A 16,947-nucleotide genomic window follows, 5' to 3' on the forward strand; every position below is an offset into this window, starting at 1 on the left:
ACCTTATGGAAATATAGCTAACCTGTGCTGAGAAGAGGACTGGTGTTCTTTGAATTTCTGTTTTGTTTTTTGCCTTTTTCCAGTTGCAAAAACCGGTGGATATGAAGGTATACTCCACTGATTTCTCCAATTTCCCTGTAAAAAGGCCTCCATTTTCCGCCTTGGCACAATGAAAGCATATGACTTTTTGAGTCTGATTGTCGAAGTGCAGCCATGGGAACTCATCAAACCACTTGCCCTGGAAGTTGATATTTTGAGATTTTGCTTTCTGTCATGGTATTAGTTGTGCATCTGGATGATATGGTTTTCCACACTGCATCTGTGGAGTGTCAGATTTTTCATTACTGCACAAACTTGTTTCACAACTATCTGGTGGTTCATGATGTGCAGTAGTTACACAAACATTATCAGACTCGTCCTCTGATGAACATGGTATTTCCTCTGTATAACAAGTTTCTATTCCTTTGCTTGATGTTGTTGGATTATCTACATCTACATTGTCACTTGTAGTACTAGTAACTGGCTTGTAGAACTGTCTAATATCGGAAAGTTTCAGACGCTTGCTTGTCATAATTGAAAACTGTTTCCCGGATGACTCAACAGGCTAAAATACAGTCTTTATTGAAAAACTCTAACGTACAACGAACGAAGATAGAACAGAATGGATGTAGGACTGAACTATACAATGTATTTAAGTCGAACGCGCGAACCTCACAGTGACTACCGAGCCGACTGACCGCCTGGGCATCGCTGGGACAATAATGTGTGCTAGTTACAACACAAGTAATTGCAAGTTTTTCGAAAAATACTTAAAGAATTACAAATATATTATATTACTGTTAAAGCTCTTCAAACACGTTGTGATATAATATCTATAAGCACGTCTATTAAATAAAAACCTAAACAAAAACTAACAATACAATTAGAGTAGAGGCTTCAGGCCGTTGAAATCGCTCCTTTTGTGTTCTAATTAGACAAGAAAATACAATATTTTTACTATCTATGATAAGAGAATATATTGTTCTTTTACCACAAAGCACTAGCACTTTATTAGAGGGCTGTGATAATCTAAAATTTCATGGATTAATGAGGGCCACAAACAGAGGTCTAATGAGCCCTGTTGTAAAATCGAGGCTTAGACTAAGGGGAGCGGAGGGGGGTGATGTAGGGCGCGTGTGGATCAGAGCGGCCCGAACCTGTCGTTAACTGTACACTAAACATACATTATAGTCAGTGCCTTCGGCAACTAAGGAGAGTAAGGCGTTCCACAATAAAACCGGCTAGACATGCATAAGAACAAATGGCGTAGGAAAACCGCACTATATACACATAAGATTGATGCAGCTACAAGCTACAAATGGCCTGCTAGATCTACGTAGATCACAGGAGTTTACTCTTGGGAGTAATATTTTCGAATTTCATGCTCTGTTCAATCTGTTGTGATGAAAATTTTACTTAATCTTACACTACGTACAAGAAGTAAGTAGATTCTGTGATAGTGCTTGCAAGCCTTGGATGTATACTTAGGCCTGCTGACTGATACTTAAGAACTATCGCTTAGATCGAAAAGCTTAGAAGCACGCCTATATTAAAGATGTACATTTAGGCCACTGAAAAAGCCTAGATCTAGGCCTAATTATGTAATTCGATTGGTAAGAACACGAGACTCACAAGAACAAACACACAATTTGTAGGCCTGTGATGCAATAAAACAATTCAACAGACCAAACTGTAGGGGGGATGATTGTATGCCCCATACCCCCACCTAAAATGAAGGGGGATGTATCCCACCCATACCACCCAGAATCTACGCCCCTGCATAAGATATTTTGTGGTTATTCGTCACGACTGACTTAATAGTTTTGTTTTCAATTCGTTATTTTCCACGAGATAAGTTAAGAATTTCTTCGTTAGTAGTACTACTAACGTTGGTTATTGGTTTCATGAATATTCACCGTTGCCACAATGATATATTTTAGAGATATTGAGTAAAGAATAGCTGGTTATCCGAGGAAAGATAACCCCATTAAAAATAAGATCCTTAGCTATGTAAAACAGTACAATTATAAAAGGGTAAGTATTTGTCAAGCGTTTCTCGCAAATTATTATATCGTTCAAAGTTTGTACTTAAGAAATTTTAGAGCCGTTATGTCGCGGTTAAAGTAAAATACATTCTGCTCACTTCAATTTCAAAGGTAAAAACTGTGACGTTTCCAGTTGTATTCACTTCTCCTTCGAATTGATCAATGTTCTGTGTCTGAATTTTTTATTTATTTTTAAATAGTTTCTAACCCATGTTCAAGTTTCTTTTTACAAATTTTTAAAAGAACTACAGGTAACATTAATTAACTAGTGTCAGTGTTATTACTATAGTATTTAATATCTATTTAGTAACGTTAACAACTAATGACTATGTGGTTAATACACTAATTAATATCTATTTAGTAACATTAACAACTAATGTCTCTGTGGTTAATACAGTATTTAATATCTATTTTTTATTTGTCTAGGGAGAAAATATTTTTTAATTGTCCTTTACTTTCTATCTGTCTTTGTCGAAGGAATATGACGCTGTTTTCTCCAGTTTAGGTCCCACACGGCCATGTGGTTAGGGCCCTCGACGAGTAATCCGAGAGTCGTAGCTTCGAATTTCCGTCGTACGAAACATGTTCGTTTTTATAGTTGTGGGGGCGTTATAAAGTAACGGTCAATCCCACTATTCGTTAGTAAAAGAGTGGCCCAAGAGTTAGTGGTGGGTGATGATGACTAGCTAGCTGCCGTCCCTCTAGTCTTACACTGCTAAATGAGGGATGGCTAGCGCAGATAACCCTCGTGTAGCTTTACGTGCATTTAAAAAACTGACAGAGAAACAATTCTCCAGTTTCACCATTAGACATCTTGAAACATTTACTGTTTTTATTTAACCGTGCTGCAAAGTTCAGCAGTGGCTCCACCTTTCCTGTTCCAGGGACACATCTGTATTGAATTATTAGTTCAGCAGTGGCTCCGTCTTTCCTGTTCCAGGGACACATCTGTATTGAATTATTAGTTCAGCAGTGGCTCCGTCTTTCCTGTTCCAGGGACATATCTGTATCGAATTATTAGTTCAGCAGTGGCTCCGCCTTTCCTGTTCCAGGGACACATCTGTATTGAATTATTCACATAAAATATGAATTGATAAGATTAACGATTCTGGTGAGGAAGATTCGTCCTCTGCACGCTGTTCATAAGCAATAACTATCAACACTACAACTGTAACTCTTTTCTCCTTATATCTAAGCTTTGTAGAATAAACGTGGTTGTTGTGTTTGTTTATTTTTGAATTTCGCGCAAAGGTAAACAAGGGCTATCTGCGCTAGCCAACCTTAATTTAGCAGTGTAGGACTAGAGGGAAGGTAGCTAGTCATCATCACTCACCGTCAACACTTGAGCTACTCTTTTACTGAAGAATAGCAGGATTGACCGTATCAGTATAACGCCCCCACATCTAAAAGGGCAAGCATGGTTAGTGTGACTGAGATTCGAGCCCGGGATCCTCAGATTACGAATCGAGCTCCTTGGGCCTAGATTGTTGTAATAAAGGATAAATTTTGACCTATTTTTCGGTTTTTATTTTATTTGACCATATAATAAAAGTTGTTTGACAACTGTAAAACTGTAATGGAGATATGTTACACTAAACTTGTTGAATGTAAGCAGTTCTTCCAATGTGTAGAACCGACAGGAGGTCCTTTGGCTTTGGGAAGATATCTATCGTGTACCTTTAGACAGAACTAACTTGCCTTTTTCTGTTTGTACCTAATGGCCAGCTTCAGACGACTCAGATGCATTCGGTCACCATGGTGGAAAGCCGGACCACTGGGATCGTAGTTCAAAATTGCTTCTAACTCGTAAGAACTACGGGTGTGGTCAAGAAGTGCTGTGGCAAAGTTTTGACACTGTCGACGAAGTTCCTGGAATAAATAAATTAAAACAAAATAAAATATAGCCAGTAGATGTCTCCACGAGTCATAGTTACTAAATAAAATATTTGTTAATTATTGTTGTAATTACTGCTGAGAGATCGGTTTGGGTAGAAAGTGTGATCCATCCGAGTTGGAATTAAGATTAAGTGCAACATTCAACGTACGTGACAGTTTAACCAACTCATACACGTGGATCTAAACTATTATTCTAACACTGATTGCCATTCCAAACAACGTTTTATTTCGCACCGTTGTTAGGTCGTTGTAAATTAAGAGGTTCGTTGCAGTCAGTGACACTGTCGTTGTCCACTGTATTATAAACTTTCCCTTGACACAGGTAAAAAGGATACTATCTAATGTTTTTGTGATAATTTCATTCATTCATTAATTAAAACCTGCTGTAAAGGCTATCTGCGTTAGCTGTCTTTAATTTAGCAGTGTAAGACTAGAGGGAGGGCAGCTAGTCATCAACACCCATCGTCAACTCTTGGACTACTTTTTTACGAACGAATAGTGGGATTGACCAGAACGTTATAACACCGTCACGACTAAAAGGGCCAACATGTTTTGATGCGATAGGGATTCGAACCCACGATCATCAGATTACAAGTTGAACGCCTTAACCCAACTGGCCATACCTTTGAGCAAGGGAAGAGTTCTTATCTGTGGTACAAATAACAAGTAAAATAAAAAGTTTCAAACAGAAATAAACCTTTGTAACTTACTGTGTATACAGCCCCTCGATATTACAGATAGAGTGTTACATGAGAAATAAACCTTTGTAACTTACTGTTTATACAGCCCCTCGATATTACAGATAGAGTGTTACATCAGAAATAAACATCTGTAACTTACTGTGTATACAGCCCCTCGATATTACAGATAGAGTGTTACATCAGAAATAAACCTTTGTAAATCTACATGAATATAATAGTACTGTCTGCTGTGTGTCCATGTAATTACAAATCTATATGAATATAATAGTACTGTCTGCTGTATGTCCATGTATTTACAAATCTACATGAATATAATAGTACTGTCTGCTGTGTGTCAATGTAATTACAAATCTACATGAATATAATAGTACTGTCTGCTGCATGTCCATGTAATTACAAATCTACATGAATATAATAGTACTGTCTGCTGCATGTCCATGTAATTACAAATCTACATGAATATAATAGTACTGTCTGCTGCATGTCCATGTAATTACAAATCTACATGAATATAATAGTACTGTCTGCTGTGTGTCAATGTAATTACAAATCTACATGAATATAATAGTACTGTCTGCTGTATGTCCATGTAATTACAAATCTACATGAATATAATAGTACTGTCTGCTGTGTGTCAATGTAATTACAAATCTACATGAATATAATAGTACTGTCTGCTGCATGTCCATGTAATTACAAATCCACATGAATATAATAGTACTGTCTGCTGCATGTCCATGTAATTACAAATCTACATGAATATAATAGTACTGTCTGCTGCATGTCCATGTAATACAAATCTACATGAATATAATAGTACTGTCTGCTGTACGTCCATGTAACTAGTTCGTCCTTTGTTGGCGGAGGTACATACAAATTTTGCAGTTTATGTGGGTATTTTGTTACAACTACAAATAAGGCAAGCAACTTTACATGTCCTGAGATAACCTTTCATTAAACATGAATTTACATAACTTCCCACCAGGGAAAGGGTACTCTAGCCAGTTATTGCGATAATGTACACACGTACACGTAAGATATTCCCAATATAAATAATTATAGTTGTATTTCTTTTTACTGTAACTACCTTTCACATTTTTGTCTTCATAAGGATATAAATATATCCATTTTTACTCAAATCCTTATATTTCAGTTCGTTGACTCATAGCTGCCCCCCAGTCGCACATTGGTATATCTTACATCGCTAATATCCGGGTTTCGATGACCGAGGTTGGGTAGAGCACAGATAGACCATTGTGCACCTTTGTGCTCAAATCAAGGCAACAGAGAGTCTTCATGTACAGATTTCTAAACTTTCGTTTCCAGGTAACCACTCATTACTAGGAAACTATAGATTATCAAGGTAAGTATGTTGTTCCTAGGAAACCATTTCCACACTAAATAACCAAGTCATGTGCCCGGGTCTCTACTTATAACAACTACTAAACACATTTATTGAAATATGCTTTGAAAACAAACATTGAGTGATACTGCTTTTCTGTTGCAAACACCATTTAAATCCAATTAAATAACTTTAAATTACAAAAAAAGGGGCCCGGCATGGCCAAGCATGTTAAGGCGTGCGTCTCGTAATCCGAGGGTTGCGGGTTCGAATCCCGGTCGCACCAAACGTGCCCGCCCTTTCAGCCGTGGGGGCGTTATAATGTGACAGTCAATTCCACTATTCGTTGGTAAAAGAGTAGCCCAAGAGTTGGCGGTGGGTTGTGATGACTAGCTGCCTTCCCTCTCGTCTTACATTGCTAAATTAGGGACGGCTAGCGCAGATAGCCCTCGAGTAGCTTTACGCGAAATTCAAAGAAACAAAAAACAAACAAACAATAGGAAAGGAGAGACCCTTTTAAATTAATATTCTATTGTTGATATGAAATAAACATGACATTTACCTGATACTCGTGTTCCATGAAGATCAACCGACTCAGCTCCCAACTAACCAAGTAAACATGACATCTAGTTACCTGATACTCGTGTTCCATGAAGATCAACCGACTCAGCTCCCAACTAACCAAGTAAACATGACATCTAGTTACCTGATACTCGTGTTCCATGAAGATCAATCGACTCAGCTCCCAACCTGATACTCGTGTTCCAAGTAAACATGACATCTAGTTACCTGATACTCGTGTTCCATGAAGATCAACCGACTCAGCTCCCAACTAACCAAGTAAACATGGCATCTAGTTACCTGATACTCGTGTTCCATAAAGATCAACCGTCTCAGCTCCCAACTAACCAAGTAAACATGACCTAAATATGAGGTTACCTACTTAGATACTCGTATTCCATGAAGATCAACCGACTCAGTTCCCATTAACCAAGTAAATATGAGGTCTAGTTACCTGATACTCGTGTTCCATGAAGATCAACCGACTCAGTTCCCAACAACCAAGTAAACATGAGTTACCTGATACTCGTGTTCCATAAAGATCAACCGTCTCAGCTCCCAACTAACCAAGTAAACATGACATCTAGTTACCTGATACTCGTGTTCCATGAAGATCAACCGACTCAGCTCCCAACTAACCAAGTAAACATGACATCTAGTTACCTGATACTCGTGTTCCATGAAGATCAATCGACTCAGCTCCCAACTAACCAAGTAAACATGACATCTAATTACCTGATACTCGTGTTCCATAAAGATCAACCGTCTCAGCTCCCAACTAACCAAGTAAACATGACATCTAGTTACCTGATACTCGTGTTCCATGAAGATCAACCGACTCAGCTCCCAACTAACCAAGTAAACATGACATCTAATTACCTGATACTCGTGTTCCATGAAGATCAACCGAATCAGTTCCCAACTAACCAAGTAAACATAACAGCTAGTTACCTGATACTCGTGTTCCATGAAGATCAAAGATCAACCGATACTCGTGTTCCATGAAGATCTCAGCTCCCAACTAACCAAGTAAACATGACTAGTTACCTGATACTCGTTACCTGATACTAGTTACCTGATACTCGTGTTCCATGAAGATCAACCGACTCAGTTCCCAATTAACCAAGTAAATATGAGGTCTAGTTACCTGATACTCGTGTTCCATGAAGATCAACCGACTCAGTTCCCAACTAACCAAGTAAACATGACATCTAGTTACCTGATACTCGTGTTCCATGAAGATCAACCGACTCAGTTCCCAACTAACCAAGTAAACTTGATGACATCAACCGACTCAATAGTAAACATGACCCTGATACTCGTGTTCCATGAAGATCAACCGACTTAGCTCCCAACTAACCAAGTAAACATGACATCTAGTTACCTGATACTCGTTTTTGAACTCATGCTCTATGCAGCTCAATCGCCGTAGTTCCCAACTGAGTTCGAAGGCGGTCAGAATGTGGTCTTTGCTAGAAAGTGCAATGAGCGAGGGCGAGGCTAGGGCGCGATAAGTGTTGATCCGGGACCGAGAGTGTCTCAGGCTGTCCTCGGAGCTGGACACCACGCAGTCGCTGCATCCACATCGCACCTGGTGAGGAATGGGGAGAGTTGCCCCACGATCTAACAAAATCTTAATTATTTCATAATTGTCCCTGTGGGCTGCAAGAGTTAGGGGGGACACGTCTGGGGTGAAGGTGGCCGTCTCTTGGTCTATAGCTTCCCAGCTCTGGAACAGACGGGAAATATTAACAAGGCCTAACTCCTTGTGATATTTATAACCTTAAACTTTGACCGGTTTTGTGACTTTAAGACACACTATTCGGGAAGTCATTTCACAGACAATTTATAATAAAATTCCTCAACTTTTAAAATGAATTTGTACAACCTGAATCACATTCATATATCTATTAAAATGTACAAACGTAAAACCCAGTCCTTGTATAAATTATATCCGCTAAAATATACTCAAAAATAAATCAGTCGAGGCTTATCAAATGTACCTCTCTCCTTTTGTACTCCTTCATTATTTTATTGTAGTCAATTTCTCCTGTCTTTACGTTATCTGAAATGTACAACCTTCACACAAGAAGAAAAGATCAAGTTTTAGGATATTATTTAGTAAGTTGGTTTTTCCGTAACACGTACATCCTGCTATTGGAATAAACTACTATCTCTTCAGCCTACACTATCCATTACTTGAAAAGTAAGTTTAATCTGTAAATAACGTTGTGTGAGGTACTAACCTACCGGGATGTGTCAAAACTAATACCGATAACATTTTAAAGACATTTTGGATGAAGTTAAACACAAAGCTACGTTGTGAGATATCTGTTCAAGTTAACCCGAAGATGATCTGAGAATGTAGAAACGTTGGTCTCTAGTTTAATTAAAGTTCTAATATTTATACATTTTTACTTCAAGTAGGTTTCTCGTCATCACGAGTTACCCGGTTATACTTTACACTATTAAAAATAACTTTCAAATTCACATTAATATCGCCATCTGGTAATAACTATTGTATATATTAAATGAACAAGCCATATGTAACCTTGCCCCTTCTCCTCAGCAGTCTAGCGATAAGTCTGCAGGCGTAAGCCTTCAATACCCTTTGTAGGCAGAGCACAGATAGCACATTGTGTAGTTATGCGCTTAGCAACAAATCCAAACTAAACCTCTATCCTGACAACTACAATAATTTCTCACTGATTTTAAATTACAATATCTCTATTCATGATGTTTCCAGAACGTTCTAAAGGAACATATTTACGCTGTTAACATACGTGAAATTGAAATTCGTTACTTATTACTTCTAAACAAATATTTTTAAAAATCTCTCTTAACGAAAACGAAACGTTTTAAAATATTCTTAAAGTATTATGGAACATGCAATAATTACGTTTTAAAGTTAGTTTATTTGTTAATTTTTTGTCAAAGACACAAACTGAGCAATATCTCTATCAATACAACATCAATATAGCTATATCTTAGATTTGTAAGTACTTGGAAATGTTAAAATCATGATTTGAAAACAAATAAAACATGTTTCCTTTTTAATTTTAAGGGGCTATGCTGGGAACATCTTTTTATTGTTTCACCATTAAATTGTGTTTGAATTACATTAATAGTGTTAACCCTATCTGCCGTGTTTCTCCGATAATAAGACCTACCCATAAAATAAGACCTAGTGTGATTTTTGGGGATAGTTTTAATATAAGCCCTACCCTTAAAATAAGCCCTAGTTAAGAGTGGCAGGAAGAGGAAAGAAATAAAAAAAAACTAATTTATTAATTAGTTTAATAGTTAGTTAATTAGTTTGTTTAAGTATTAATTAGTTAGTTTAATAGTTTAATAATAGTTTATTTTAAATGGTTAGTTTAATAGTTTTACTTTGTAACTTCATTTTTTTAATATATCAAAATAAGACATCCCCCGAAAATAAGCCCTAGTGTCATATTTTGGAGTGAAAATTAATATAAGCCCTGTCTTATTTTCGGAGAAACACGGTAGCTCCACATTCTTGTTGTTACGTCATGGTGCATCACGTTTTCCCCAGGAAAACTTTCTAATTGCACTGATAAGTAGCTAGCAGCTCTCACGACTGTCGGGTTCTGAAGCTGTCATTATTAGAAGAAAAAGGCCCCCAGAGTTTCCCCATAGCAATCAGAGATGGGATCGGTTTCACGTTCATCTTCGCGATGATAACTTATCTTTACGACTTATATCGAACATGAGTTGGTGCTCAAAGTTAACAGATCAAAGGTTTGTTAGCTGAGAACACGTTGTCTCCCGAATCAGAACTTACTAGAACTTTATGACCCTCATAATCTCTCGCCCAAACTCCACTGGTTAACCCAGCAATATCTGCTGAGATTAGAAGCTATTAAATCAGCAGAGGTCGAGTTCTTATTTCCAGGGCAAGAATATATATATATGATTGAGCGTGCACAGAGCCATATTTATTATGTATATACATATGGCAGTATACAAATATTTAGTTTATTTTTTATGGTTCACTGGAGATTACTCATAACGTATATATTTAAGGATTCTCGTATCTAGACTTGTTATATCTATTTGAAACAGCCCCCAGTGGCTCAGCGGTATATATGCGGACTTACAACGCTAAAAACTGGGTTTAGATACCTGTGGTGGGCAGAGAACAGATAGCCCATTGTGTAGCTTTGTGCTTAATTCAAAAAACAACAACAACAAACTATTTGAAACAACGTAAGTTGTGGAACAAAGTGAGCACTTGAATGAACCCTAATACAAAAATTAACTCTTTCATTATAATCAGAAAGTTCTAGCTTTATTTATTTATAATCAGTGATGTCGAGAAACCCACTTGTTGAGAAATTTATATGCAGAAACGGCTCGTTTGGGTTGAGAAAATATTTTACATAGAAGAGCGAACAACGTTTCGACCTTCTTCGGTCATCGTCAGGTTCACAAAGAAAAAGGTAACTGACCGAAAGCTGACCACATGTTTGAAAGGGGTTGTGTAACTGTGTGTCGAAATGTAGAGGGCGGTATTAGATGTTTGAATATATAATTTTATTTATTTTATTATATTGATATAGGTATAAAGGCGTTCCTTTATATTGGTTTATTTTGGGTTTAAGTTGTTGTATAAGTAAGGCTTCTTTAATTTTGCGTTTGTTTATGTTTGTTTCTTTATTTAGTATTTGAGTGTTTTCTATGGTTATGTTGTGTTTATTTGACTTGCAGTGTTCGAAAACGTGTGAAGGTGACTTTTTAGGTTCTTTGAATCTGGTTTCCATTTTTCTACTTGTTTCTCAATATAGAAGTCGTGGCAGTTATCACATTGTATTTTATAAATAATGTTGGTGTGGTGTTTGTCAGTGTAGTTTTTACACAGTATAGACCTCAGTTTAGTGCCGGGTTTTTGAATAAATTTGGTATTAACTGGAATGTCATATTTTGTTACTAATTTTTGCCAAATGTTGGTTATTTGTTTGCTGATGTCAGGAATATATGGTATACAGCAGTATATGGTTTCGTGGTTTTTTGATTCGTAAGCTGTATTTACTTTAGTTGGTTGATTTTGCTTTCTGTGTAGGTGTGTGCTTATAATGTTTTCTACAGTTTGTGGAGGAAACTTATTGATGTTGATGAAGTATTGTTTTATTTTGTCTAATTAATCGTTAATTTTATCTGGTGAGCATAGTTTTATGGCTGTGTTTATTTGGTTTCTTAGTATGTTGAGTTTTTGTTTTGTTTCATGTGCTGAGTCCCAAGAAATGTATAGTCCAGTATGGGTGATTTTTCGGTGGATTTCTGTTTTGAATTGTGTGTCAGTTCTTGTAATTTTTAGGTTAAGAAATGATATTTGATTGCTTTCTTCCTGTTCACATGTGAAGTTAATGTTGGGATGTATAGAGTTAATGTGATTGAAAAAATTAAGTAGGTGTTCTGTAGATTTGAATCCCGCAACCGTGTCATCTACATATCTGTACCAGTATAGTGGTGGATGTAATGCTGTGTTAATTGCTTGTGTTTCAACTTGTGTCATAAAAATATTGGCTAGGACTGGTGATACTGGGTTGCCCATGCTTAGGCCATTTGTTTGTATATAGTTTTGGTTGTTGAACATGAAGTTTCTCTTTATCGTGGTGAATTCTATGAGGGTTGCTAACTGGTTACTGGGAATTTCTATAGTTGGGTTAGGGTCTCGGATATAGAGTTCTAAGGCTATCTTGCAGGCTTCAGTGGTTGGAACTTCTGTAAAGAGGGATATAACATCGAAACTGGCCATTAAGGGTTTATGATTAAGTTGATTTAGATTAGACGTGAAATTAAAAGAGTCTTTGATGAATGAGCTGGCTGATGTTACATATTTGGAGAATGCCCATGCTATGTATTTACCAAGATTGTAATTAAACGATTCATATGTGGACATTATTGGTCGTAATGGACAATCTGGTTTATGAGGTTTGGGGATGCCGTATATTTGCGGTGTGCGTGAGTCGGTTTTACGTAGGTAGGAATAAAGTGTTTGTGAAATTGTGTTGGCTTTTTTCATTTGTAGTAGTAATTTGCTCAGTTGTGTCTCGTGTGTCTTTGTTGGATTTGTGTTTATTTGTTTAAATTTGTTCGTGTCTGATAGGATGTTATTCATTTTTTGGATGTATTCATTCGTGTTCATTATGACTATAGCGTTACCTTTATCTGCTTTTAGAATTTTTATGTTTTTGTCTTGTTTTAGGTTTTTAATGGAATTAATGTCTCTTTTTGTAAGGTTGTTTTTTAGTTTTCTGTTTTGTGAAATTATGTTGATGGTTTTGTGAGAAACTTCTTTGAAAAAATCGTTTAAGATGTTGTGTTTAGGTGTTTCTGGAAAATATAAATTTGTAATTTTACCTGGGAAGTTTAGCTGTTGGATGTCAATAAAATTATCTAAGTTGTCTTCTTTCTGTTGGTTGTGTTTGGTTGTTTCCTTGTTTTTCTTCTCTGTAGAAAGTATCACAAGTCTCCTGGCTAGGTCTTCTAAACATGTTTTGATTTCTATGGTTGGAATGTACCTAGGTGCTATTGCGAAGTTGAGTCCTTTGTTAAGTAGTTGTTTCTCGTCTGTGTTTAATTGACGGTCGGATCTGTTAATTATGAGGTTAGTCAACGGTTTGTCGTTTTGGTGTCTTTTCTGTTGTTTGCATCTTAGTTTATCTAGTTTTTTTGTTGTGGCAGATCTTTTTGTCTCTGTCGTTTTTAGTATTGATTTGGTTTATGTTTCGTTGTATAAGTCCGTAAATCTCTGGTTTAATGCAGCATGCCAGTTGATGGTCTAGGTTCATTTTTTGTTTTTGTAAGTCATGTAGTTCTTTGTATTTTGTGTTCAACATGGCTTTAAGTAGTTTTTTTCTGTAAATTTTGGATAATGTTTGTGTATGTATTAAAATTTTTTGAAAGTTTTACCTTTACAAAATTAGGGGTTAGTTGTTCTTTTCTACATTGTTGAATAAAATAAATGTCATTTCTTCTATTAATAATTCGTTGGTTTAAATTTCTTAGTTTCTTAACGATCGTGTGAGCGTGTACTGTTAATAGTGGTGTACGGTATGCTAGTTCAGACATAATGGTAACAGGTAAGTACAAATACACTGAGAAAAACACAAAAACTTACACTTCTCGTACAATCGCCGTGATGAAATAATAATCAGTGATGTCGAGAAACCCACTTGTTGAGAAATTTATATGCAAAAACGGCTCGTTTGGGTTGAGAAATATAAAGGAACGCCTTTATACCTATATTAATATAATAAAATAAATAAAATTATATATTCAAACATCTAATACCGCCCTCTACATTTCGACACACAGTTACACAACCTCTTTCAAACATGTGGTCAGCTTCCGGTCAGTTACCTCTTTCTTTGTGAACCTGACGATGACCGAAGAAGGTCGAAACGTTGTTCGCTCTTCTATGTAAAATATTTTCTCAACCCAAACGAGCCGTTTCTGCATATAAATTTATTTATTTATGTTTTATATATGTGATTAATTATTGCTTTGAATACTGCATCTATGTTTAGAAAAAATATATACTCTTCATAGTTAGTCGATTTAGTTAATATCACATGATTTTATCATTGGTTATTACAGTAAGAAATATTTTATCATTGGTTATTACAGTAAGAAATATTTTATCATTGGTTATTACAGTAAGAAATATTTTATCATTGGTTAGTATGATAAGAAATATTTTATCATTGGTTATTACAGTAAGAAATATTTTATCGTTGGTTAGTATGATAAGAAATATTTTATCATTGGTTATTACAGTAAGAAATATTTTATCATTGGTTATTACAGTAAGAAATATTTTATCATTGGTTAGTACAGTAAGAAATATTTTATCATTGGTTATTACAGTAAGAAATATTTTATCATTGGTTAGTATGACAAGAAATATTTTATCATTGGTTATTACAGTAAGAAATATTTTATCGTTGATTAATATGATAAGAAATATATTATTATTGGTTAGTACAGTAAGAAATGCTTCACGATTGGTTAGTATGATAAGAAATGCTTCACGATTGGTTAGTACAGTAAGAAATTTTTCGTAACTTGCTGGCATAGCATGAAAGTTCAGATTTCGAATAAACTACTGATTGTTAGTAAAGTAAGAGAGATTTCGTGATTGGTTAGTGTGGTAAAACTAGTTCATGATTGGTTAGTATCATAAGAAAGTTTTTTTATGATTGGTTACTATAATAATACAATTTTCGCGACTGGTTAGTGGGTTAAGAAAAAATTAGTTTCTGATAAATAATTGCGTTCAAGATAAAATATTTATAAATATTTCTATTTCTCTTAGCCCTGTGTTCCAGGAACTTCTAACAGTGGTGTTTATTAAGAACGTGTTTCATCTCACGTGGGGTTCTCCATTCTTGTGGACCTTTTCTTCGTGTTCCAGAAGCTTCTCGACCGCCTCCACGTACTCTTCACTTATTGCATGTAATAACGCATCTTTCGTTTCGATGTGGAACCCGATCAACAGTTCCAGCATTTCTAGGTTCTCGTTATCAATAGCCATGAGAAGGGCGGAACGCCCCAGAGGGTCAACACAATTGATGTTCATATTTCCCTTTTCCCTGTTGCTCTCCAGACATCTAAGGTATACCAGGAAGTTTTGGTAAAATAGATAGGTAACGATTTAAAATAGATAGTTAGTGATTTAACACAGATAGATAACGCCCTGAAACAGATAGGTAATGATTTAGGAGAGATAGGTAATGACTTAAAACAGAAAGGTAGTGATTTAGGACAGATAAGTAACGACTTAAAACAGATAGGTAGTGATTTAGGACAGATAGGTAACGGTTTAAAACAGATAGGTAGTGATTTAACACAGATAGGTAATGGTTTAAAACAGGTATGTAGTGATTTAACACAGATAGGTAGTGATTTAAGCCAGACAGGTAATGGTTTAAAAGAGATAGGTAATGATTTAGGAGAGAGAGGTAATGACTTAAAACAGATAGGAAGTTATTTAGGACAGATAGGTAATGGTTTATAAGAGATTGATAATGATCTAGGACAGATAGGTAATGATCTAGGACAGATAGGTAATGATCTAGGACAGATAGGTGATTTTAGAACCGACAGGTAATGATTTAGAAGAGATAGGTGATGCTTGAGGACAGGTAGATGATGATTTAAGAGAGATAGGCTACGCTTGACAACAGATAAGTAATGATTTAGAACAAACTGCTAATATCTGAGGACAAAACCTGAAACTTCAGAGTTAAAAATGTTTCTAATGAGAATTTGATTTTAAAACTTTGTTCAAGTTCTCGAACAATGTCTGAGGTAAACTCTCTTCATAGTGACATTTTAAATAACCGGAGATGAAAACTTAGTCTATAAATACAGAGTAATCATACTTGTTTCAATAATGACTGAGTCAGGTTTTTACTTTTAATATTTATAAAGCAAATATCTTGGTTTCACTTTAAAGCTAACTTTAAAATACCATCTTACAAGATCATTTTTGACTACTTTAAAAGAGCTGTCTTTAAGATATCTCGGGGATTCCATGTTTGGGATAAATCTGAAGCTTACAGTAACTGAAGACCCGATTGGTCACTTTGTTACTATTAATTTATCGACTTTATGAATTTAAAACCATATTTACTACTTATGTGTTATTATGTTTATGTTATTTGTATTTTTACAGAGAACAAAGAACAAACGTCATTATGTGAGTAATATAATGAAGGGTTGCAATATTTACAAGGATATTCTGAAGTAAGTTACAAACATATATATATGTCAGCTGTGGTTAGAAGGAATCTTACTCCATATTTCAAATGTTACCTTCTAACTGATGCTAAGTCTCCTCTTTCTACTGATAACAGAAATTTCTTCTCTGCCAATGAAAGCTGACCTTCATGTTTCAGCATAGAAATCTGACCAGGACTTGAATATATAGAAAAATGCTCTGAAATTTTTCTCTTGTCGAAATTATCTTCAGACATATTTGATGATTCTACATCCATTGTTACGTAAATTGTAAATGGTTAACAAATGCTGTTCTATTGCTGGCCCCTCTGGTCATCTGCAAATATTAGAAAATCATAGATGAGTTATTACTATACTATACTACATATCGTGATATAACTTGTCATGTCTTACTTATCTGTACAATGCTATTACTAACGTATTCCGAAGTGACAAACTGATATATACGTATGTTATATTAAAACCTGTCGAACTTTTGAAAGATTATATCCCATGATACAATTTTTTACTCTTAACTTCCAGAAACATTAGCTACAGATGTAAAGTTACTCCATGTGGGCAGCTGGATTGTATCAACTGAACACAAGAAATATCA

The 16,947-nt window shown here is 35.6% G+C and overlaps 1 protein-coding gene across 1 annotated transcript in view; it reads right to left on the bottom strand.

The window, feature by feature from the left end:
* LOC143251890 (transient receptor potential-gamma protein-like) overlaps positions 1 to 16,661 on the bottom strand; it is a 46,431-nt gene extending 29,770 nt beyond the window's left edge. Inside the window, exons 1-4 of the mRNA XM_076503223.1 lie at positions 16,428 to 16,661; positions 14,983 to 15,220; positions 7,969 to 8,313; positions 3,783 to 3,953 (exon numbers count right to left, since the gene is read on the bottom strand). Coding sequence (XP_076359338.1) covers positions 3,783 to 3,953; positions 7,969 to 8,313; positions 14,983 to 15,220; positions 16,428 to 16,609 — 936 coding nt within the window. The 5' untranslated portion in view covers positions 16,610 to 16,661. The remainder of the gene's footprint in view (positions 1 to 3,782; positions 3,954 to 7,968; positions 8,314 to 14,982; positions 15,221 to 16,427) is intronic.
* Positions 16,662 to 16,947: the final 286 nt, after the last annotated feature.

This window comes from Tachypleus tridentatus, chromosome 6, assembly GCF_004210375.1.
Source record: "Tachypleus tridentatus isolate NWPU-2018 chromosome 6, ASM421037v1, whole genome shotgun sequence".
NCBI lineage: Eukaryota > Metazoa > Arthropoda > Merostomata > Xiphosura > Limulidae > Tachypleus > Tachypleus tridentatus.